Source organism: Equus przewalskii, chromosome 21 (assembly GCF_037783145.1).
Source record: "Equus przewalskii isolate Varuska chromosome 21, EquPr2, whole genome shotgun sequence".
In the NCBI taxonomy this organism is placed as follows: Eukaryota; Metazoa; Chordata; class Mammalia; order Perissodactyla; family Equidae; genus Equus; species Equus przewalskii.
In genome coordinates, this window is record NC_091851.1 from 19,971,837 (window position 1) to 19,994,003 (window position 22,167).

Here is a 22,167-nt window from a genome sequence, read left to right on the forward strand (position 1 = left end):
ACATCTGGGTAGTGTTTAGTTTGCTCTGTTCTGGTTCTGAGCCTTGTCCTTCTGACAACCATCACCTTGGTCCTGGCCAGACAGCTGGGGGACTGAGTCCTCTGTGGCCAGATTCTGCTCCTTGCCAGGGTTCTCAGGGCTGAGCCTGTGTCCTGGGTCCTCAGGCCTGCTAGCGTGCCCCTACCCAGACCACAGTACCTGAGAGCAGAGATGGAGCAAAGGATACTTGCTCAGTTGAACTCTGGGGCTGTTGAAAAGCCCAGGGTGCAAGAAGACTGCCCAGAGGCATGGTTTAGAGGGGCCCCATGAGAGCTACAGCACCGCTGAAAAAAGCAGACCCATGCTAAGGAAGCAGACAAGAGAGGCTGGGTGGCCACCTGCATCTGTGTTTATTGTTCTGTTTTCCCCAACCTCAGCAGAGCAGAGTGTGAGGTCAGGGGCAGCTGAATCCATTCCATGGTTCTATGGGGCCAGCCAGAGTCATGTGTGGGTGGGGGCCACAGTCCATGAGACATCCATTACGGGGAAGACCCATATTCTGGGGCCTGGCACCCCCTCTTCTGCACCCTCCATGTCCAAAGCCCCCACCGAGATTCCTGATGTGGCAAGCATGAGTGCGCAGGTCTCAAAAGGAGTGAGGCAGCTACAGGGTCAAGCAGCCATCGGAAGCTCCATGGGAGCCTGGGCAGGCCTCCGGAGGCTGCTGGCCACCACCCCTTGCCCTGGAGGTAAGTTGGGATGCTTGGCCAGATGCAAACAGGACCTTCCCAGGCCACCTCTCCCTGAGTTGTCCTCTTTCCCACAGTGCCCATCCTGTGCTCCTGTCACCCAATGCCCTTGGTCTGTACAAGGTATTTCTCTTCCAGAGGAACCGACCCAGGGAGTGAGGCCTGGCATCCTAGCACCTCCCCGGGATGCTCTCATGCCAAGAGCATCAGCACAGTGCTGGGCTTCCAACCAGCCCCAAGAAAGGGAGGTGAGAGAAGCCTGTGGGGCTGGGAGGGGCCTTGAGCATGGGGAGGAAGGCCTCTCCCCGTCCAGGCCCATGGTTTGAGGTCTGTCTGCAGCGCTGGCCCTGTATCTGTCTGTGCTGCCATCCAGGGCGTGGGTGTGATTCCTGGAGGGACCAACAGTCTGGTCTCAGTGGGGGCAACACCTGCAGACCTGGTGGGTGGAACGAAAGAAGATCCTGAAGGAAGGCTGGCTGCAAGGAGACAGGAAACCACTTCTCTCCACTTGCTCAGCTTGGGCCACCAGGATGGGCTATGTGGCCTGGACCTAGAGAAAGAGACTTGGACCCCAGCTCCCCATTCCTGCTAAGGTCTTTTGGAGAGGGAGCCCATCCAGGGCCGGGGTAGGAGGCAAGACCCAGCCAGAGACTTACCACAATTAGGAGTATGCCAGGCTCTGAAGCCCCCGGGCTGGAGAGTGGAACTTGTCGGAATCCTCAAAAGGCTGGTCTGCAATAACACAAGGAGAGATAACACACGGAGAGAAGCCATAAGCCACGTGTAGCATGGGGACCTTATCTCCTGTCCCTCTCTGGGCTAGGGACAGCATGCAGGGTGTATAGCACTTTCTGAGGGCAGAGGTATCTACCTTGAAGGTAGTTGGTCACCCTTAGCCCTGGCCTGGGGCCAGCACAGCAGAGAGTTAGGTGACGTCTCTAACTAGACCTCCTATGAGGTGCAGCCCTGAGTCCTGGCTCCCCTAGCTTCCTCAATCGAGAGAGATGACTCTGGGCTCTTCTTGCCAGCCCTGCCTCCTTCAGAGGGCCTGTCTCAAGGTAAGGAAGCATATGACCAAGTACCAGGACAGAAAAGGAAAGAGCCAACACAGCAGCAGCCTGTCTTCCTCCCACATCTCCACGAAATTCATCACTTCCATCACCCCCGGCCCCTGCCTAACCCCCTCCCATGATGTGCTCAAAGGAGAAATCAGTGGCCTTCTGTCCTCTGCACCCCTCATATTTTAAGCTCTAGACATCTTAAGACAAATTATCCAAAAATTGTAAACAAGGCAAAAAGTGACTGGGTACCCTTTAAATCATCCTAGAGCATTATTGTTTAACAAGCCCACCCTAAGGGTCATGTTACTCTCGGGGACTTTTTTTGACTTGCTATACACTACCGGTTAGGGCTAGGCTTTGTTAAATTGGATGTTGACTTGGAGGAGATTGATAAATGGCAAACGACAACCATTTCACTAATGGGTGCAGGAGGGGGGACTTGGTCTCAATTTTTTATCTGTAAAATGGGGGAGGGGAAGCTGGGCTAAACCATATAGAAGGTCAGTCCCTTCCATCCAGTTACCCAGTCTCTCACAATGGTGTGTGCTACCCCCCAGTGGACACAGGGAGGCACAGGTCAAAGGCACGCAGCCGGTGTCGGGTGGAGTCCCTTCAGCTCCGAGTTTGCTCTGGGCTCAGGTGGATGGGGGTGGGGCCCTGGGGTAGTTTCCAGACCTTCTTCAACTGAGATGTGAGTCTCCTTCCCCTTGGCCAAGTGGCCAGTTGATAGCATCCAGAGTGGTGACCATCCCAAGCTATGAGGCCCAGGAAAGTGAGGTCCAGATGGACCTCCTTGGGCACCCGTAGAGCTCCCTGCTCTGCAGCCTCCAGGGAGAACTGGTCAACTGGTATGGTGAGATGTGGAGGGAGTGGGCCTCTCAAGCCCTGCTGCTCCACCACGCCCCAGTGGGGCAGCCTCGCTCACTCACCTGGAAGCCCCTCTCCGTGGGCTCTGGGGCAGGCCTGGGTTGGGGAGCTGGGCGGGCGCAGCACGGGGGCAAAGGCGCTCCTCTGTTTGACAGCGGAGATCATGTTGACAGGCGAGAAGGAGAAGACACTGGTGGTGGGGGCAGCGGCCGGGAGGGACATGGAGGAGGCAGCGGCCAGCGGGGGGCTAGAGGGCATGACTCCGGGGCGGGGCGGGGAGGGGCAGGTGCAGCAGGGAAGGCGGTGGGAGACACAACAGGGAGACAGCACCAGAGTGAGCAGCTCAGTTGGGGCCCTGGTCTGGGCAGTGGGCCCCACATGGGCTGCTGACCTGGGCACCAGGCTCAGACCTCAATGGGGGCTGTGAGGGTTTTGGGGAGACCAGCACAGGGCAGGGACTAGAGACAAGCTGGAAGCGTCTGGGGTCTTGGGCCAGCACTCGCCTTTTTGGGGGTTTTGCAGACCCCTTCTCAGAACTGGAGGTGACAGGATAAGACTAGGTAAAAATGAAAGCAAAACCAGAACATCCAACAAAACTGAAGACTGGGAGGTATGCTCAAAGATGAGGGATGAGCAAGAGAAGGAACAAGTTAGAGTTCCCACTGAAAACCACCAGGATTCTGAGATGCTAAGAAACATTTCTAGGCCCTGGGGTGCCAAGGTTAGAGTCAAAGATGAGAGTTCATAGCAGAGCTCGGGCAAGTGGTCAGGGATGAAGTTTGGGGGTATACATAAGCTCCTGTTATAAGGCTTCTCTGTCTAGAATCACAGCTCACACAACAAGCACCCTAACTTCCTCCACAAATATGTTCCCTTACCAATTACCCCCCACCCCAGGCACTCTGTTCTCTTCCAGCTTAATGCAGGTCCTTGCCATCTCCAGCCAGGGTCCAAGAGGCCTCCTGTATCTCCCTCTTCCAGCTGGTCCATTTTAAAGGAAGGTGTAGGGATCGACATCCTCAGATCTTCCTGTTCTCTAGCCCCCAGCCATCCAGGGCTGTGGCTTCTTCTCCTGGGAATAGCCAGGGAGCCTCCTGCAAACAGGCTTGGCCTGCCCCTCCTTCCTGCAGCGTCCTCTCCTGGGGGCTCCTGCCTGTCCAAGGCATCTCTGGATCCCCTTTCTACATCCTCATCTGAGCCCAATTCCCTGACTCTTTCTTCTGAAGACCCATAAGGCTGTGATTTTGAGTGTTGTCCAAGTAGCTGGCAACTGGGTGGGGCTGGGACCCTCCTGGAGGAAACCAATAGCCTGAGAAGGCTGCCTTTGGTATCAGAGCTGCCCCTGCCCCTCATGCAATGATGCCTTCAACAGCTGTCCCTGTTCTAAATGTTCTCAGCCCCATGGATCTCCATAGATGACTTGAGACGGATGCCAGAAAATGTACTATATCTCTTCAGGCCTGGGGCTCACAGCCACATAGTGTAGCTTGGGTAGTACTGGGAGCTGTGGGTCAGTCCACGGCTGCTGGCAGCTAAAGCAGAAGACTAAAGGGAGGTCCAAGCAGACAGCCCCAGACTCTCTGTCTGGAACAGTTGTGGGTGTCATTCCACGCAGTTCCTGGCAAACTCAATGAGAATGACATCCCCTGGAGGTGTGCCACAAAGTACCATGCACATGGAGAATGGATGGGGATCTGGGTAAGCACCGGTTAAGACAATATCAGGAGGTGGGATGGACCTTCAGGTGTGTCCAAGGTGTCCCTAGCTGATGCTGGAAGTGGGGCTTAAGCAGCTCTAGAATTCTCAATCCTCTGGCTAAATGGGAAGACCCCAGGTGGGCTGGGTTCTGCCCCCTGGAGTAGTGTGTTCCTCTGCCGACAGCACTGTGTGCGGTGGGGAGAGTGGCTGGTATTCCAGTCCCCACCAGTTTCAAATCTGAGGGGCACCCAGAGAGAGGCTGTAAAAGTACTTTCCCAGAAGTGAAGGGAAGTGGGAGCAGTGGAGCCTGGTGTGAGCAAAGGGCCAGGAGAGATGGGGTTTTGGTTGGGCCACCAGAGGGTCATGGTCTGCGTGGACGCTGCCATACGAGGCTTTGGGTCCCAGAAGGGAGCGCAGGCCATGAGAAGAGAGCCAATCTCACATGTGCAGTCAGAAGGAACAGCACCAAGGAAGGCTGGGCAGGGGCCAGATATTCAGTCCTCAGCAAGAGCAAACATAAGCCAGAGGATGGGGAGAGGGAACTGCAGGAAAAGCCACAACCAGCTCCCCCTTGGGCAGCCTTCCCCATTCCTCTGGCTCAGCAGCGTCTCCCAGGACTTGAGGTATAACCTCTCTTACAATTGATAGGGAGGCTCCTTGCAGGCGAGCAGGGATGGAGTTAAACCCCGAGCCCAGTGCTTGGCACACCATAGATGTTTTATAGATGTCTGCTGAATAGCTAAACTATAAGGAGCTGGAAACAGGACATTCTTGAACTTGGTGTTGGAAGGAGTGACTTGAAGGCAGTGCAAAATGGCAAAAGCAGAAAATCTCTATTGCTCATCTACCCAGCTCTGAGCTGCCCCCCCAATACGCCAGACAGATGGTCACAGTGCCCACAGTCAGTGCTGAGACTATGAAATCATACACTCTTTCTGAATTGTGCCTGGGCTCTTTACGCACAGTGGCACACTCTGTTCTGAGAACAACCCTAAGCAAGGGGTGTGTGTGTGTGTGTGTGAGAGAGAGAGATACTGATCTCATTTTCAGAGAGGAAACTGAAGTTCAAAGAAGTAAAGTAACTTGCTGAATGTCAGACAGCTCCTGATTTGGACATCCAAACTCTGAATCCAGCTGTCTGACCACGCAAAATTCGCTCGCTCTGCGCAGCCAGATAGCAGGGGGCCACATCTCCCTCCCGCGACCCCTGCCTCTCAGACTCAGGCTCCGGCGGGGCTCGGGGCCAGGGGAAAGACCGCTTTTCTCGAGCCCTGAGTTCCCTCAGGCTTCCGGCAGGGGGCGCCAGCCTCCTCTCGAAGTCCTGGCATGAGATGGAAAGGTGGCAGTCCGCCAGGTTTCAGCTGGACGTCTGCTCATCAAAGCCCGTTTCAGGAGGAGGGGAGCACTAGAAGCGATGTGTACCACTGGAGTCAGCAAAAAGAACTAAACGTGCAAGAACTGCTGTGGCCCTAAGGTCCTGGGATGTGCAATGGAGGGTGGGGTTAAGGCACAGGTGCCCAACGCAGAGAGGTTGCAGGCAGAGAGGGCTGGCCTGGCTCCCAAGGGGAAGGCCAGGGTCCACCCTCAAGAAACATGTGTGCCACCCCCGCCCCCGCGCCCGCCCGCCCTAAGAGCTCAGAATGGGCAGGGCTGAGCCCCATTCTGCTTCCCGGGACCCCGGTCCCGCCCTCTGCGGGTAGGGGACACTCACTGGCAAAGGGTGAGGTGGCTGTGGAGCCATTGAGGAAGCTAGGGGACCCGGGCACGCCGAGTCCGGCCACGCCAGGTGCCCCGTAGCCGCCGAGGCCGGCTCCGAGGCCGCTGCCGTAGCTGCTCTGCTGCGAGCCGGGGCTGGGCGCGAACCCGCGGGGGGACGCGCTGCTGCAGCTGCGCGCATAGCCTGCGAGAGAGCGGCAGTCAGGGGCCCAGAGCCGGCAGGGAAGGGGCCATCCGGGTGCCGGGCACTGCCGGGAGGGGGCGGCGGGACGCACCCGGCTCCGGCCCGGGCGTGGCGTCCCCGACAGCGATGGCCAGCGGGCTGCTGAAGGCGTTGATGCCCACGACGGCGGGGTGCGGGTGGCTTGGAGCCAGGGGTCCGAGTGGCGCGGGCGCACGGGGGGCGCTGTACAGAGCCTCAGCCACGTCCGCCGCGCGCTTCAGGAGGAGCTCCTGCGAAGACAAGAGCAGGGCACGGCCGAGGCAGCCGCAGGCGCCGGGAGGGGGACAGCCCCGGGCCTGGCAGCGCCAGGAGGCGGGCGGAAGCGCCATACCTGGTTACTGCTGGGCACTCCGTACAGAGCCTCGGCTAAGTCGGCCGCCCGCTTCAACAGCACTTCCTGGGGGCAGGGGAGGAGACAGCGGGACGGAGGGGCAGCCCCTGCGGTGGCGGAGGGGCTGGGAGCCTCCTCCTTCTCCCCACCTCGGCCACAGGACACCCTCATCCCTGCCCGGCAGCGCCCCTCTGAGTACCTTGGGCAGCCGCTCAGGATCTCCGGGGTGTCTGGGAATGACTTTCTGTAGCCTCTGGAATCCATAGTCAATGGTGGGCTCGTTCAGGGCTGGGGAGAGGGGCTGTGTTTGGAGGAAGGCCCCTCCCAGCGCCAGGCACTCAGGGCAAACCCTCAAGCAACCAGGCCAGGAGCCTGGCTGCAGACCCCTTCTGCCCCGCCCAGCCCAACCCTCTCGGAAAACTCAGGGCGCCCGGGTCAGCGAGGTTTAGGACGTTTCCTCAGTTCCTTTCTTTGCTCATTCATTTACTGAGCCAAGCCCTGGGCCAGGAGCTTGGCATTAACACACATGCACTAAAAGATCCCACTTGTGATTAGAAAAAAAGGAAACTGTATGTACATATTAGCTTCTATATTCCTAGGGGCAGGGCTGAAGGGAGAATTTTCTGTCTGCATTTGGTCTTATCAGGAGCAAATTATTTATTGTAAAAAAGAAAAAACTCAACCATCTCCATTTATCACAGCTCAGGTGGACTCTGACCATTGGAGGTTAGCATGTTTTCCCAAGGAAGGGACTGGCCCACATCCAGGGCTCTCAGGGGGCCGCAGTGGCCTCCTGACCAGGTTCCAGAAGCCCTCATCCTCTCCTTTTCTACTCTCCTCCTCCTCTTCTGCAGCCTGGCCCAATCTAACTCACCAGCCTCAAACTCCCTATCTTCTCCAACTGCAGGTTTAGTGAATGTTCTTTATTCTGGGTCTTTGTGCTTGTATTCCTTCTCCCAGAAGCCTTTCCTTCCCCATCTCTACCTCCCTATTCATCCCTCTGTCCCACCTTAGGCCAGTTTAGCCCACACTCCCTCCTGGAGGTTTTCTCTGACTGCCAGCCCCGCCACCTGCAACTCCATCTGCCCCACCCTGTGTTCACTGCTTGGCCTCCCCACTTTAGACTGGAACTCCCTGACAGTAAGCAGGGTCACTACCTAGCGTCCAGCGCCCCGGGAAAGGCTTGTTGTATATCCGTTGGGTGGGGTGCGGGGATGGGGAGAAGTGAGAGGCTTGGGCTGGGGCAGGGCAGGAGGGTGGAGGCAGAGAGAGTCCTGGCCCATGGCCAAAGAGAGCCAGGATGGGAGAATTCTACAATGGCTCTTCAGAGAATGGCATTCACTCATGTCTTGTGTTAACTTCTCACCTTGGCTTCCTGCAAGGGGCGTGTGTGTGTGGTGGGGGGTATGTTCATGTGCATGCAGTGCAGCCTGGGGTGGCTTGGGGGAACCAACAGACTCAGGGAAGATTCGGGGAGCAGCGAGCCTATTTGGGGACATCTTTGAAATAAACACTCCCACGGAGATATTCTAGACCCTGAGAAGGGATGGGGGCAGGGGAGACGCCCTGGCAGGAAGCCCAAGGCCGGGAGAATTGTCTGGCCAGGGAGGGGATTCCATGCCACTCCAGGGAGGGGATCGGGAACTAGAGGCCAGGGAGGGAAACCGAGAAGAAACAGGGGAAGACTGTCCTGCGAGACGAGGAGTCACAGGGTACAGGCTGGGGCATGGGCGGGGATGCAGCTGTTTAGGGGGCGTGGTGACACAGTAGATACTTGGTAACTCGGACCCTGGGCTCTCGCGGGATGTGGCTCCTTCCACCAACCCAACTCCTTACCTGTGTAGACAAAGCGGCCCGGGGCTCCCTTGCAAAATTGCTTGGACTTGTAGGAGAGGGTCACCTCTACCACCCCAGGAATGTGCCGCGGGGGCGTCTGCACCCGTATGGCGTGGGGCGTGATGAGCTGTGAGGGGAGAGGGGAGGCCTGCGGTTCGACCGGGCGAGGGGAGGGCCCAGCCGCGAGGTCCGGAGGGAGACTGGCGGGGGTGGCCCACCTCGCTCCACACGAGCACGTTCCCAAACACGACCTGCAACCCGTCGAAGAAATTGTCGCCGATGACAATCACGGTGGCGCCCCCTGTGGTCCAGCCCTCTCCAGGGCTGATGGCCTTGATGCAGGGGGTGGCAGCTGGGAGGCAGGAGAGAAGGCAGGTCAGGGGCCCGCGCCAAGGTGGGAACTGGGGGGTTGGCTGGACCCGCGGCAGCCCGGGCTGGGCCAGGCGTCCTGACCTTCGGAGGGGTCCAGGCGGCGCGCCCTGCGGCCATGCTTGGAGTTGTTGTGCACAAACATGTTGTCAGACACGGCCAGCACGTGTCCATCCACGCTCACCGTCGTGGACACCACCACCTGCGGGGAGAGCCGAGGCCAGCCTGGTTGGGGCCCTCGGGGGTTCGCGAGAGGGGACTGATGCCGGGCACCAGCAACTTGAGGCTGATGGCTACATGATGGAATTCAGGGTCACTAGCACTGGGAAGAGCTTCAGGCCCTCAGGGACTGAGCTGGTAGAAAGGGGTCAGCTGGATTAGGTGACACCCACAGATGCACAGTCTCTAGCTGCCTAGAGGAACTGACGCCCAGGAGCTAGAAAAATCAAGAACCCTGGAAAAAACTCTGGCTCCTTGGACAGAGTGACTCCTGTTTTTGGACTCCCCCCTCCAGCCCCCCAGGCTGTATCCTTGGGGCTCCAAGGCAGGGATGGGTCTTAGGCATTTGGGAATGAGAGTTTTGGTTTGGGGGGCAGCATTAGCTAGAGAACCTATCAGTGGGAGCCCCCACCCTTGGGAGGAAATTGGGGCTGCCTGCTCCCCCCAGCTCTTCACTGGGAGGGGTGTACAGGTTGGGGATGTGCTAAGGGCAGCTGCTCTCTGCTTCACGCTATGCAAATTAGCTGGGTCGTTAATCATGTAAAAATGTCACAATTAGCATCTCCTTAAGTGGGACTCTAATGAAGCCTCCCTTGGCAGCCAGCATCAGTTGAGATGGAGCTGCCCCACCCCCAGCAGGCGCCAGGCCCTGAAGCACAGGGCTGGGCAGAGGTCTGCCCTGGGGCCTTTCCCAGCGTGGCAGGGCCACAGCCTCCCCCTCCCCCACTATCTGGAAAGGATGGGTTTGCAGGGGGAACTATCCCCCCAGACCCACCTGGAAGCGGCGCATGTCTCGGGGATTCCCTGCATTCTTTAGGCAGTTCTGGTTGCATTTGAGGAAGAACTTGAGGAAGAACCTGAAACAGTGTGGTCGGTGGGCTCAAGGGTCTGGGGTTCTGGAAACAGATGAAGATCCAACTGCTTCCTGCCATGCTCCCTCCTGCAGGTGACTCCCCTCTGCCTGCTCACACACAGGTTCACACCCCATATTCCCATCATAAGCTGCATATACACAGGGTGTACACACCGAGGAGACCGGTCCCAAGGACTCCTTCACTACGCAGAATATGTCCCCATGGTGTACAGATCACACAGTGCTTATTTGTCCCACAAAGTGTATGCTCATCACATTCACACAAATATACTCATCATAAAAGGTATGTCCATTAAATGTAGTATGTATACTGATTACTCATGAGCTATACCCATCACCCAATGTATACTCCATATATAGCAGGCACTCACATTTTCCTGTAAACATCCCACACCATGCATATTTGTCATAGTATATGCCCATCACACATAGAGTGCATCCATATCCCATGGCATATCCCTCCCCCAGAGTATACTCATCACCCACACAATGCATACTCGCCATAAACTGTATGTCCATTATATACACTGCATATGCCTTACATTCTATTATTCACAAAACATAGCCATAACACATAGCGTGTAACCCACACTCAGGGTATACCCTTCACAGGAGTGTATGCAATATGTGCTCCATATACAGCCTGTACTCATCACGCACACATGGCACACTATGCACACAAAGTGTGTATCCCTCACGTGGAGTGTGTAACTATCCTACATAGTATATGCACTGAAAGAATATGGAACACATAGATTATATATATGAATACACCATTTTACGTTGTATATGATCACCCAAAAGACGGTTGTTGCAAATACTGTATAGTCATCACATATAGCAAGCAGATCCCCCCACAACAAATCCGCCTCGCACATAGCAGATCCCCCTTAGACGCAGCAGATCTCTCTCACACATAGCAGATGCCCTGCCCCAGCACGTCCCCCTGGAAACAGATCTCCACGCCTTCTATGTCCATTACACACAGAGTACAAACCTAATTACACAGAGTGGATGCCCATCACAGACACACAGGTACCTTCAGACACGCTGTACAGATACACAGTGAAGATCTTCCTTTTCACATACAGGAATCAGGAAAAGGCACAGTATATGCAGTGATGAGGTTGCTTTTTAGACAAACACATGAGCCCTTGGTCCTCCAGTCCTTCCAGGCAGCTGGTTGGGATGGTGGGGCCTCGGTCCTGCCATGCACCAGTAAGATAACCCTGGACAATGCTCTGGTTTTGTACCCTTAGTGAACTCAGGATACTATCAATATCTGCCTTAGCCCCTACAGGACTCTATGAGTATCTGGGGAGATGCGCTTTATAAACTGTAAGGTGCTTGGCTAAAGTGTGCGGGGTTCCTGGCCTGTGGCACAGCCTTCTGGGCCACACTGTGAGTTTCTCCAGCCAGCTTCTTTGTTTTACCACTGCCCTCTGTCTTTTTTTTTTTTTAGATTTTATTTTTCCTTTTTCTCCCAAAGCCCCCTGGTACATAGCTGTGGGTCCTTCTAGTTGTGGCATGGGGGATGCCACCCCAGCATGGCTTGATGAGTGGTGCCATGTCCGCGCCCAGGATCCGAACTGGAGAAACCATGGGCCACCGAAGTGGAGCACGCAAACTTAACTTGGCCATGGGCCTAGCCCCTTGCCCTCTGGTTTTGAACCTCAAATTTGAACATCCATGGAACTCATCAGAGTTGCCTCCAGTCTACAAACATGAAATTCACATTCAGAGGAAGATTTGTTACAGGCTCTGAAAGCTAATCCCTAAAGAGGAGGTCCACCTTTTAGGTGTTGGGACACCTGGGACAGAGTTGTCCCAGGGGGCAGCCCCCCATTGGTGACTGGTGCAGCCACCAGTCACTTTCCTGGAGATGCACCTCCCCAGGGGCCCTGCCTCTGTCCCCCTGCTGGCCCTTCAGCATCTGTCATATTCCCCCACACAAGAGGAGCCCCTCTGGGAGCCCCTTTCGGTTCTCTTTCCATGGAGACATTACATCCGCATGCATTTCCATCCACAGTGGACACTCCCCAGAATACTTTCCTGTAGTGTAGACCTTCTACACAACCCCGCAGAGCACTCTGAGGTGCAGACATACACCTTCTATGACCTCAAACAATGCATGCCCACCATGTACACACTCCATACCCCCCTATGCCCGGCAGTGCAGACAGCTTATATGCCCCAAACAGTAGTCACCATAGTAGAGACGCCCTATATACCCCTATAGGTCACCCCAAGGTGTAGACACAGCAAATGCTCCCAAATAGTACACCTGTGCAGTGTAGACACTCCATTCGCCTCACATTATATGCCATAGTATGATTCCCTAAACCCCTATAAGACACCCATGGTGTAGACACCCCTGTGTCCACAGTAGTCACCTCCTGCATGTCCCACATTTATGTGACATAGAGTGTAGACATCATAATCACACATAGTGCAGACAAGTTCATTTAAATTCCATATTCATGTGCTCAGTCCTTTACAAGGTGCTGGAAGGAGGAGGGCAAAACACCAAGATAGGACACAGTCCCTGTCCTAAAGGGCATTAATGTTAATTCGTGGATATCACTGATGATGCACCAAGCATAGGAGTGTCTCAAAGATGACACGTACTTCCCTTACATCCACACACGTGCCCATTGCACCCAACCCTGCTCCTAAACCTACGGGATCCAGAGGAAGGGTTCCTGGGATGGGGCCGGAGATGTAGGCACAGACTCGCTGTGAGACCCGGGGTAGATCCTGCATCTCTGGTATCCATCCTCATCTGTGAACCAGGAGAGCAGCAGTGATTCATGGCTGCTGAGATGCCTTCCAGTGCTGCCTCTAGGACATCCTTTACTTCTGACCTCCCAAGGCCTCAGGCTGCTGTTTCCTGCAGGGTCCTGGCTCCCCATGGGGGAGCCCCCTCTGGCCCTTCTATAGCCCTTGCTCAGTAGGTTTTCCCACCTTTCCCCTTTCCAGTATAACTTATTTGAAGAAATAAGTTACAGGTTGCATTTGTCCTTTGGGTCTACACCAGTTACCATTTCCTGTCTGTCCAGTCTTTCTGGCCAACTCTAGGCTTGGGGACCATCCCTCCCTGAGAGCCCCAGGGTCCTGCCGGGACCTCCATCTATGCAGATCTGCCCCGGAACATCTCAGTTTTTGAGCCTGGTTGGCAGAGTGGTTTTGAGTGAGAAGCAGTCAAGGCCTGGGCCCTCTGTGGGGGTGTTGAGGGTCAGTCCCCTTTTCCCTTCCCTCTGAACTCTTGGTCAGAGCCACACATTCATGCCATCAGTGGTAGAGCTGCTGAAATCTCTCCCACTGCCACTTGGTAGTGCGTGAGCTGCTCACAGCCCGCAGCCCACTCAGCCAGAGGCCAAACCAATGCAAACACTCTCCAGAGAGCCTGCTGCTATCGCTGCACCCCACCCCCCAGAGCCTCAGGGCTACTGAGAACAATTATCCACAGCGTGAAAATATGCATAAGGATGACTGCGAGTGCTTTCAAAGTCCTCGTGGAATAGTAGTTTCAAAGAGTGGTGCCCAGACCAGCAGCATCAGCATCATCTGAGAACTTACTAGAAATTCAGAATCTCAGGCCCCAGCTCAGACCCCCTGAATTGGAAACTCTCGGGCTGGGGCCCAGACATCTGTGTTGTCATAAGCTCTCCAGGTGATTCTGGCACACCCTAAGGTTTGAGAACCACTGCTCCAGAGCTGCACTATCTGATATGGTAGCCACTAGCCCTGCTTGGAACTGAGCACCAGAAATGAAGTTAGTCTGAACTGAGTATGTGCTGGAAGTGTGAAATATACATTGGATTTCAAAGACCTAGTTAGAAAAAAAGAATGTCAAAATATGCCATTAGTAATTTTTTGGTATTGATTACATGCTGAAATGATAATATTTTGGACATATTGGGTTAAAGTATATTGTCACAATTAATTTTACCAGTTGCTTTTTGTTTTTTAAAACGTAGCTACTAGACAATTTTAAATCACATACGTGGCTAGCATTATATTTATATTGACAATGCTGCTCTAGAGTGCTATGTTAACAAAGCCACTTATGAGTTATCTGATTCTCTAGGAGGAAGTAACTTTGACTGTATTTGCTATTGATTGGGGCCCAGACTCTGTAAAGTTAAGTGTTAATTTGCAGAAAGCTGCAAATGTGTTTTTTGGGGAAACGTAAATAATTTCCCTCTCCCCTCCCCTCTCCTCCATATATATATATATGTATATAGTATATGTCAGTTCCTCTTAGCCTTCTTTGAACCAGCTATGTCATCCTGCTAGTTCTCTCATCAATAAGTCATAGAAAACTTCAACACATGCTCAGTAACAATATGTATGAGAATTATGTTTCTAACATTTTGAACATTATTCTTTAACAAGGGTGCCTGGCACCCAAAGGATCCTGCCTCCAAGGCTAGTGTCACGAACGCTGCATCACAGGGCCTGGAGTTGGGGGACTTCCATTCTGCTCTAGGGGAACAGGAAACAGGGCCCAAACTCTCCCCTGTCCCAGCAGTGCCTGGCTACTCCTCAGCCTCAGGGCAGGGCGCTGGGCCTGGCTTTCCCACCACTGAGGGGCAGACACAGCATCCACAGCTGCCAGGCTGCAGGGCCGGGGTTGGGGGAATAATGTGAGGACAGCCCAGGAGACTTGTCTGTAGGCTGGAACCCATGGGGTGACACTCTGTTCCACCCAGAGCAGTTGGGAAAGGATGAGAATGGAGTCAGGGAAGAGGAAGGAGGGGCAGCAGGTCCTCCAGGCCATGTCTGCGGGGAGGCCAGGGGTAGGGCTGAGAACTGGGGAGGGTCAGAGAAGCTGATGGGAAGGGAGCCGGAGAGAGACAAATATACATGTGGATGTGGAAACTGAGGCACCGGACTCTGCTGGAAAGAAGAGAGCCTGGGCAGGGTCTCAGTAAGTGAGGGCAAGATTCTGGGACCTGGGACACCCCACAGGGTCCTGAAGTAAGAAGGGATGTGTACTTTGTTGAGGGTCTGTGAAGTCCTGCTTGTCACCAGGGAAGCACTCTCCACCAAGCCTGGATGAGCAGAGGGTGGGGTTGCGGACAGAGAGGTGGGAGAGTAGGGAGCGTAGGGGGATAGGGGATTGTGAGCAGCACCCCAACCTCTGTTGCCCTATGGGGCTGGAAGGGAGCCTGGGGAAGCCCCTTTTCCCTGGCTGGGCAGGGCCACAGGCTGGGGGATGCAAGAGGAGGCCAAGCCCATAGCCCCGGCTGACCTGAGACCCCCAAGGAGGGTGAGCATTTTAGGATGCCCCTGGATTGGAGAAGGACCTGTGCCCAGCGTCATCCCCATTGTGGTCATGAGGCTCTTTAGGGGCATGGTCTCCTCATCTGGGCCTCATAGAAAGACAAGGGTCAAGTGCAGGAGTTGCTGTTAGAATGACTGGAAGAAAACACCATAAATATAAGCAAGGGTTACAGATAAAATGCAAAACTATGCAAAAAAATTTAAAAAGTGATCTGGGTCTAATCTATCAAGCACAATCTATCAAGAAAGTGCCTGGAACTCTGCAGAACGTCACTTGAATTACCTTGTTTAAGCCTCTCATAATCCTGAGGGGGTGTAGGTCTGCAATCATTCCCACCTTACAGATGAGAAAACCGAGGATGAGTGAGAATAAACTGCAAAGTCACAGTAAATGCCAAAGTCGGGATACGAACTCAGGACTTCATGAATCACTGATACTGACAAGAGTCATGGGAAAGGCCCTCGAAGTGGGGTTCTCAGAGTGCAGCCCCGCCCCAGCCCTGAGGGTGGCGCTGCAGCAGGTGCAGCAAGCTCGGGTTCCAAAGCAGCCCCGAGAAGCAGGCTGTGCAGGGACCAGCCAGCTACTTCAGGGGATTTCCTCAAGGTTACAAATTCATCAGGGTCGCAAAGGAGACTCAGGTCCCCTTGCTCCTAGTTTTGGGCCTTTGGCTATTGTGACTGCTGCTCTTAGTCTGAGAAGATTTTCAGGGTTAAAGATTAGTTGTACAAGATAAGCCAACTGCTGAAGCTCAGTGGAGGGTACACGTGGTTCGTCACTCTATTCTGTCTACATGTTCAACATTCTCCACAATGAAAAGTTTAACAGGGGCCGGCCCAGCAGTGCAGCGGTTAAGTTCGCACCTTCTGCTTTTCAGCGGCCCGGGGTTCACCCGTTCAGTTCCCGGGTACAGACATGGCACCGCTTGGCAGGCCATGCTGTGGTAGGCGTCCCACGTATAAAGTAGAGGAAGATAGGCACGGATGTTAGCTCAGGGCCAGTCTTCCTCAGCAAAAAGAGGAGGATTGGCAGTAGTTAGCTCAGGGCTAATCTTCGTCAAAAAAAAAAAAAAAAAAAAAAAGTTTAACAAAATACCAGATGAAGAGGTGTGAGCAGTGGTCATTCAGTTAATAAAGTAATTAAAAGGTGGTGGTTACACATCATGACTCTGATGCCTATGATTTCAGTGAGACATAAGAGCAGTTCACACACACACCTACCTTACCGTATCTGAACTTAGTCTAGCCTTCCTAAAAACTTCTAATAAATGTTTTTTATTCCTCTCTGTAAAAACGACTCAAGATGAAATTAAAATGAACCTTCCTTGTCAATGGAATATTCCCTACCAAAGAAGCAATTGCTGGACTGAACATGACTTAAGTGCAAAAGTTTGACTTATACGTAACTTCTCAGGGGTGACACCACTGCATAAGGAAAGTTCCCCTATTGCAACGCTTTACTCAAAAGAGACAACAGATAAGCGAAATGTGGAGGTGACTGATGTGAGTCCACTGTTAAACTCTGGGTTCTCAGGGGATGGAACGCAGAGTGGGATGGAGAGCAGAGCAGGATGGAGCTGCTTGTTGGAAGCCAGTGTCCCGGTATCATGTGGTGGGTTGGTGCCCGCCTGGATTCCCCCATGCCCCAGCTCCTGTGAGTGTCGCCTGTTAAAGGGCTCCCAGCTGCCCCCACTACCCAAGAATTATCCTCAGCCAGAAGCATACGCTCCCCACCAGCAACCCACAGCCAAAGACTGACATAACAAGGAGGACCAACTCTATTCATACTCCAGAACTCCCAAAGGATCAGGAGGATGCTATCCTGCAGCTGAAACTATTTCCTTCTAAGCTCCTTCTCCTGCCCATCCTGCTCCCCTCACTCCTTTTCTCCCAAGAGCTCTCCTCCAATAAATCACTTTCACAAGGATCCCCCTATCCGGCTCTGCTTCTAGGAATCTTATCCCAAGAAACCAGGTCACAGAGCTTTTCACCAGCTTTTTCCTCCCTGCATCCCCATGAGATACCTACTTAGAGCTGAAATTATGTTCCCACTTCCAAAGAGAAAGTTGTTAGTAACTGAAAGAGCTGGACTGAGCCCAAGAGTGCTTGCAACTACAGACTGTTAGGAGCAAAGAAACGAATGTCTGGATTGCAAGCACTGTGCTTTTCCCAAAATGATATCCACTACCTGCATGTGGCAACTGAGCACTTGAAATGCAGCTAGTGTGACTGAGAAATTAAATTTTCAATTTCATTTCATTTTTAAAGATTTTATTTATTTATTGTTCCTCCTTCTCCCCAAAGCCCCCCAGTACATAGTTGTATATTCTAGTTGTGCCTCTGGTTGTGGCATGTGGGATGCTGCCTCAGCGCGGACTGATGAGCAGTGCCAGGTCCGCGCCCAGGATCCGAACTGGTGAAACCCTGGGCCGCTGAAGCGGAGCACGCAAACTTAACCACTTGGCCATGGGGCCGGCCCCATTATTTGATTTTAATTAATTTAAATTTAAGTAGTCAAATGTGGCTCATGGCTACTGTATCAGACAGTGCAGACCTAGAACGAAGAAGTGATGTGAATGGATACATGGGTTGGGGCAGCGTGTTCAAAACAACAGAGCACCCTGTGTATGAATGCCTTGGGAAAGAAAGCAGATTGGGAGCAAAGGGTAGAATAAAACTAGTATTTATTTCCAAGTCCAAAGTTGGCATTACAGCCTACAGCCTGTGATGGGGAAATGGTGTGTGTGGGGGGGTGTCCTCTGCTAATTTAACCCCAAACGGCTTGCCTTTGAGCTCATGAGGCTCAGAAGAAACAGAACATCTTCTGGCGCAGCGTCTGTGTTTTCATTGTCTGCTGCTCCCTGCCTCCAGCTCGAGGACAGAGGAGGGTACAGATGACTGGACCATTTAAAGAATGTATTCAACACTTTCTATGTGCCAGGCAGTGGCATCTAGAGGTGAACAAGATCTTTGTTAAGATTTTATCTTTCCTTTATCTCCCAAAGCCCCCAGGTACACAGTTATATAGTTTTAGTTGTGGGTCCTTCTAGTTGTGGCATGTGGGACGCCACCTTAGCATGGCTTAATGAGCAGTGCCGTGTCCATGCCCAGGATCCGAACCGGCAAAACCCTGGGCCGCCGAAGCTGAGCGGGTGAACTTAACCACTCGGCCACGGAGCCGCCCCTGAACAAGATCTTAAGGAAATTACAATCAAGCAGCAAAGAGAGAAACTCAAAGTACAACCAGTAAGATAGAGTGGTGGGCATGCAAGATAACTTGCCAAGTGTAATCTGCAGCAGTCACTTGGCCTGGGGGAGGTGGAAGGGTTCCTAGAGGTCGCATATGATCCTGGGCATTTGGGGTCTTGGAGGACCAGGGGCATTTTCCCTAGAAGAGGAGTAGGAGGCAGGGGCTCTCCATGCAAAGGGAATTACAGCCCTGCCAAGGGGCAGGTGGCATGCATGGCACACTTTCCCAGTGGTGCCTGACAAGACTGAGGAGGGCAGCTGTGGACCTGGCCCTGGGGAGCTGGTACCAAATCATGTGGATTTTGACCTGTGGGTGATGGGGAGTCAGCAGGGGGTGCCTTCTTGGTTGTGTCATTTGGAAGAGTCATTTTGCCTCCAGGGAGAAGCAGGCACCAAAGGGCCTAGGCCAGAGAAGTGATGGTGAATGAGGAGTTGGTGCGAGAGTCCAGGCCCAGGTAGGGGTGGCCCAGGTGGGGGTGGCACACACTACTTCCCAGTTTTGATCTGGGACAGCAGCCAAGGCCCAGTGTCCCCAGGACCATAGCCACCTGCCAGGCCTGGACCTGGCCTCCCCATCATGATCCCCACTTGGGACAGAGGTGGCTGCAGTGCAGATGGGCTGGGGGACTATAAATAGCCAGCGCATACATTAGCATGCCAATGCACCCGCACCCCATCCTCTATGCTAATGGCCCACCATGCGCCTGAACACCTTCTGTTCCCCTGCATGCATTTGCATGCACAATTAGCATAATCTTGTATAATTAATGAACAGCGTCAATTTTAGCTCCTAAGTAATTTGATTAACATGTTGATAGGGCACTTACTAGGCTCTCCAAACCTCGGGGCTGGGCATGGGGCCTGAGGAGAGGGGGAGAGGAGTTGGAAAGACTGCTAAGGGGCCCCCAGCTGCCCATGAAGAGTGGTGGTGACTCCACTTTCCCCTACGGGGCCTGAGGGGAGGGGGAAAGGGGTGAAGGGGCTGCTAATGGGAGGCCTCTAGGCACCCCATGTGGAGTGTCAGGGACAGGCTGGAGTGGTGACAGTGGGTCACCTAAGCATGAAGTCCATTTGTGCTCATTTGAACACACATCACCTGCATGTCCCCCCAGCCCAGGGAGTCTTCTGTGAATGCAGAATATTGGACTCCATGGGAAGAAGAGAAGAGGAGGAGGGATGGAGAACAGGTAGGATGCAGGGCTGGGGGATGGACAGGCAGACGGAGCCACAGAGGAGGAAGGTGTGCTTGTGAGTAATTTGGGGATATAAAGGGGAAGATGGGGGTCCCAAGACTGAAGGGAAGAAGTTGAATGCGCCTCTGGCCTTGGGCGGGTGAACCAGGCTCCAAAGCCAGAGACCTTGGCACCTCCTATTTATGAATCATGAGAGAGGCAGAGGTGGGGGTTGGCAAGGCCTGGCACCTTCCACAATGTGCCAAGCGACCCAGGGCAGAGAGAACAGACAGAAGGCTGAGAGTGTCCCCTTCCTATTCGGAGAAGGACCCAATCCCAGCCCAGACATCCTAGGGCCCCTGACAGAGGCTCATACTCCTCTCCTGCTCATCTGACTGTGGTTAGAGTCAGAAAGTTCTTCCTTGGCTTTAACTGACTTTCTTGCTGCTGTCTAGGCTCAGTTGCACATACCCTCTAAGATGGTCCATTGCAGGGAGGGCGGAGTCGGGTATGAAATGATATGGTGGCAGGCCCTGGGCTGGGCACTGTATAAATGCATCTTACTTAACTTCACAACCTCCCTACTGGTTGGGGTTAAGAGTCAGCTCCATTTTACAAATGAGGAAACTGAAGCTGAGGGAGGTGAGCCCTTGCTCTGAGCCATATAGCCGGACATTCCAGGTTAGCTTGAGTCCTCAAACCCTGAAGAACCCTTCACTTTATGGAAAGAATTTGTCAAATTGCAGACATTTCATTCACTAGCCATCTCCCACTCCACCTATTACGGTCCCCAGGCCTCCTCATGCCTTCATTCACCCTGTCCTCCAATATCCTCTGGGGACATTGTCCACAGCTCTACTCCTGCCTCAGCATGGGGGCCACTCTGACTCTGAGCTTGGCTTCAGTTGCCCAGAGGTCTTCTCTTAAGTCCTTGCTCTGAATTAAGGGCGGCTGGGGGACCCTGTCCTTGTAACTGGCATCCCAGCCCACGTGACTCCCAGGGTGCATGAGGGAATCTCTCATTAACCCCTTCTGCTTCTCCCTCCCTCAAATGCTCCCAGCTCTGAAAGGGGTGGGGTGAGGGAAGGAAGTGTAGTTCATTCTGCAGGCAAGAGGGAAAACCTCAGCCCCTCTTCAGCATTGACCCAGCAGGAAGGTTCTAGGACCTTAAGGGGGAAATTGCCAGAATGGGCCCTAGACAGAAGCCTATGCTTACAGCATCAGTGGGGGAGCAAAGAGAATCTACTGAAAAGGCTGGAAGGAGATGGATGCTGTTGTGAGCTTATTTTATGGCTGCAGAGAAAAATCAGTGAATGTCGCATTGACCACTGGGTAAGGAAGCAGGGCTGATTCTTTTGCAGCTCCGTAACCCTTCTCATCAAATTGCACTTGTCAGGTTACGCCTGATCTAGGGATTGGGGTCTAAGTTTGCCCACAACAAGATAGACTAGAGTTTACCTCTGCCAAGTGGCTTAGACAAAACCTATTTCAACAGCGTCACTGCACAACATCCACCGTGCACCAAGCACAACTACGTGCCAGAGAGTGTCCACTGCCCACCCCTGGGAGCCAGAGAAGGAGAGCTGTGGGCCTCCCATGGGTGGGAATCTTCCCCACCCACTCCTATACCAGTCATCCTGGCCAATTAAGGAAACCTTTGGTCTTAGAGCTGTGATGTCCAATAAGGTAGCAACATGTGGTTGCTTATGTTTAAATTAATTACAATAAAATAAAATAAAAAATTTAATTCCTCAGTGACAGTAGCTACATTTCAAGTGTCCAGCAGATGTATGTGATTATTGGCTACTGCATTGGTCAGAGCAGAACATTTCTATCATTGCAAGTCCTACTGGATAATGTTGTCTTAAAGCCTTATATTATTCTCTATTTCCTCTTATCATTATATAAAGGCTCACATAATTATGTTTTGTCCCCTCAACTGCTCTATAAGCTCTCAGAGGGCAGGAATCATTGTTTAAACTTTTCTTTCTTCTCCCAAGCATCCATCATAGTACCTGCCCCACAGCAGGTGCTCAGTGATTCATAATGGAATTCAAGAGTCAAAATTACTGTGATAGAATGAATGCTAGACCAAAGCCCCCAAATCACTTTTAACAGGAAACAAGGTAAAATCTTAAACTTAGATTAAAAATGTCAATTGCAGGATAGAACATTGAGAATTGCAGATCAAGGACTCTGAAAATGCGTTCCTCCATAAAGCAACAGGAACATAGGCAAAAACAGTCAAAACCAACTTTTTCAGAACTCTAAAAATTAACAAAAGCTTGCAACAATCCAAGGAGTATTTACCCAAGAAAAATGGCTGACTCTTAGTAAGAACAGAGAGCTTTGCAGTGTTTTAATTTGCCCTATGCCCATCCCCCTCTCCACAGCTCTGCCGTAGCCTTGAAAATCAGCAGCCTTGCAAACATGGCAGTTGTGAAAACTAGCAGCCTAATAGCCACTGGAAGGGACAGACTGGATTTGGAGCTTCTCAACAGTTGTCTGTATCCCCAGACAACTGTCATTATTTGACCT

At 53.1% G+C, this 22,167-nt stretch overlaps 1 protein-coding gene across 4 annotated transcripts in view; it reads right to left on the reverse strand.

The window, feature by feature from the left end:
* Positions 1–370: 370 nt before the first annotated feature.
* Positions 371–22,167, reverse strand: part of EBF4 (EBF family member 4) — a 64,934-nt gene continuing 43,137 nt past the window's right edge. For 2 of the 4 annotated variants that reach the window (XR_011530745.1, XR_011530747.1), the window contains 11 exons: positions 9,824–9,905; positions 8,914–9,031; positions 8,679–8,812; positions 8,461–8,587; positions 6,824–6,912; positions 6,625–6,690; positions 6,346–6,523; positions 6,066–6,254; positions 2,719–2,903; positions 1,385–1,460; positions 371–1,164 (listed from right to left, as the gene is read on the reverse strand). Coding sequence is in view for 1 of the 4 variants with exons in the window: in XM_070587984.1 (XP_070444085.1) it covers positions 1,390–1,460; positions 2,719–2,916; positions 6,066–6,254; positions 6,346–6,523; positions 6,625–6,690; positions 6,824–6,912; positions 8,461–8,587; positions 8,679–8,812; positions 8,914–9,031; positions 9,824–9,905 (1,252 nt within the window). In the remaining 3 variants the exon portion in view is untranslated. Of the gene's footprint in view, positions 1,165–1,384; positions 1,461–2,718; positions 5,760–6,065; positions 6,255–6,345; positions 6,524–6,624; positions 6,691–6,823; positions 6,913–8,460; positions 8,588–8,678; positions 8,813–8,913; positions 9,032–9,823; positions 9,906–22,167 lie in introns of all 4 variants that reach the window. The other 2 variants (XR_011530746.1, XM_070587984.1) reach the window with 2 other exon arrangements.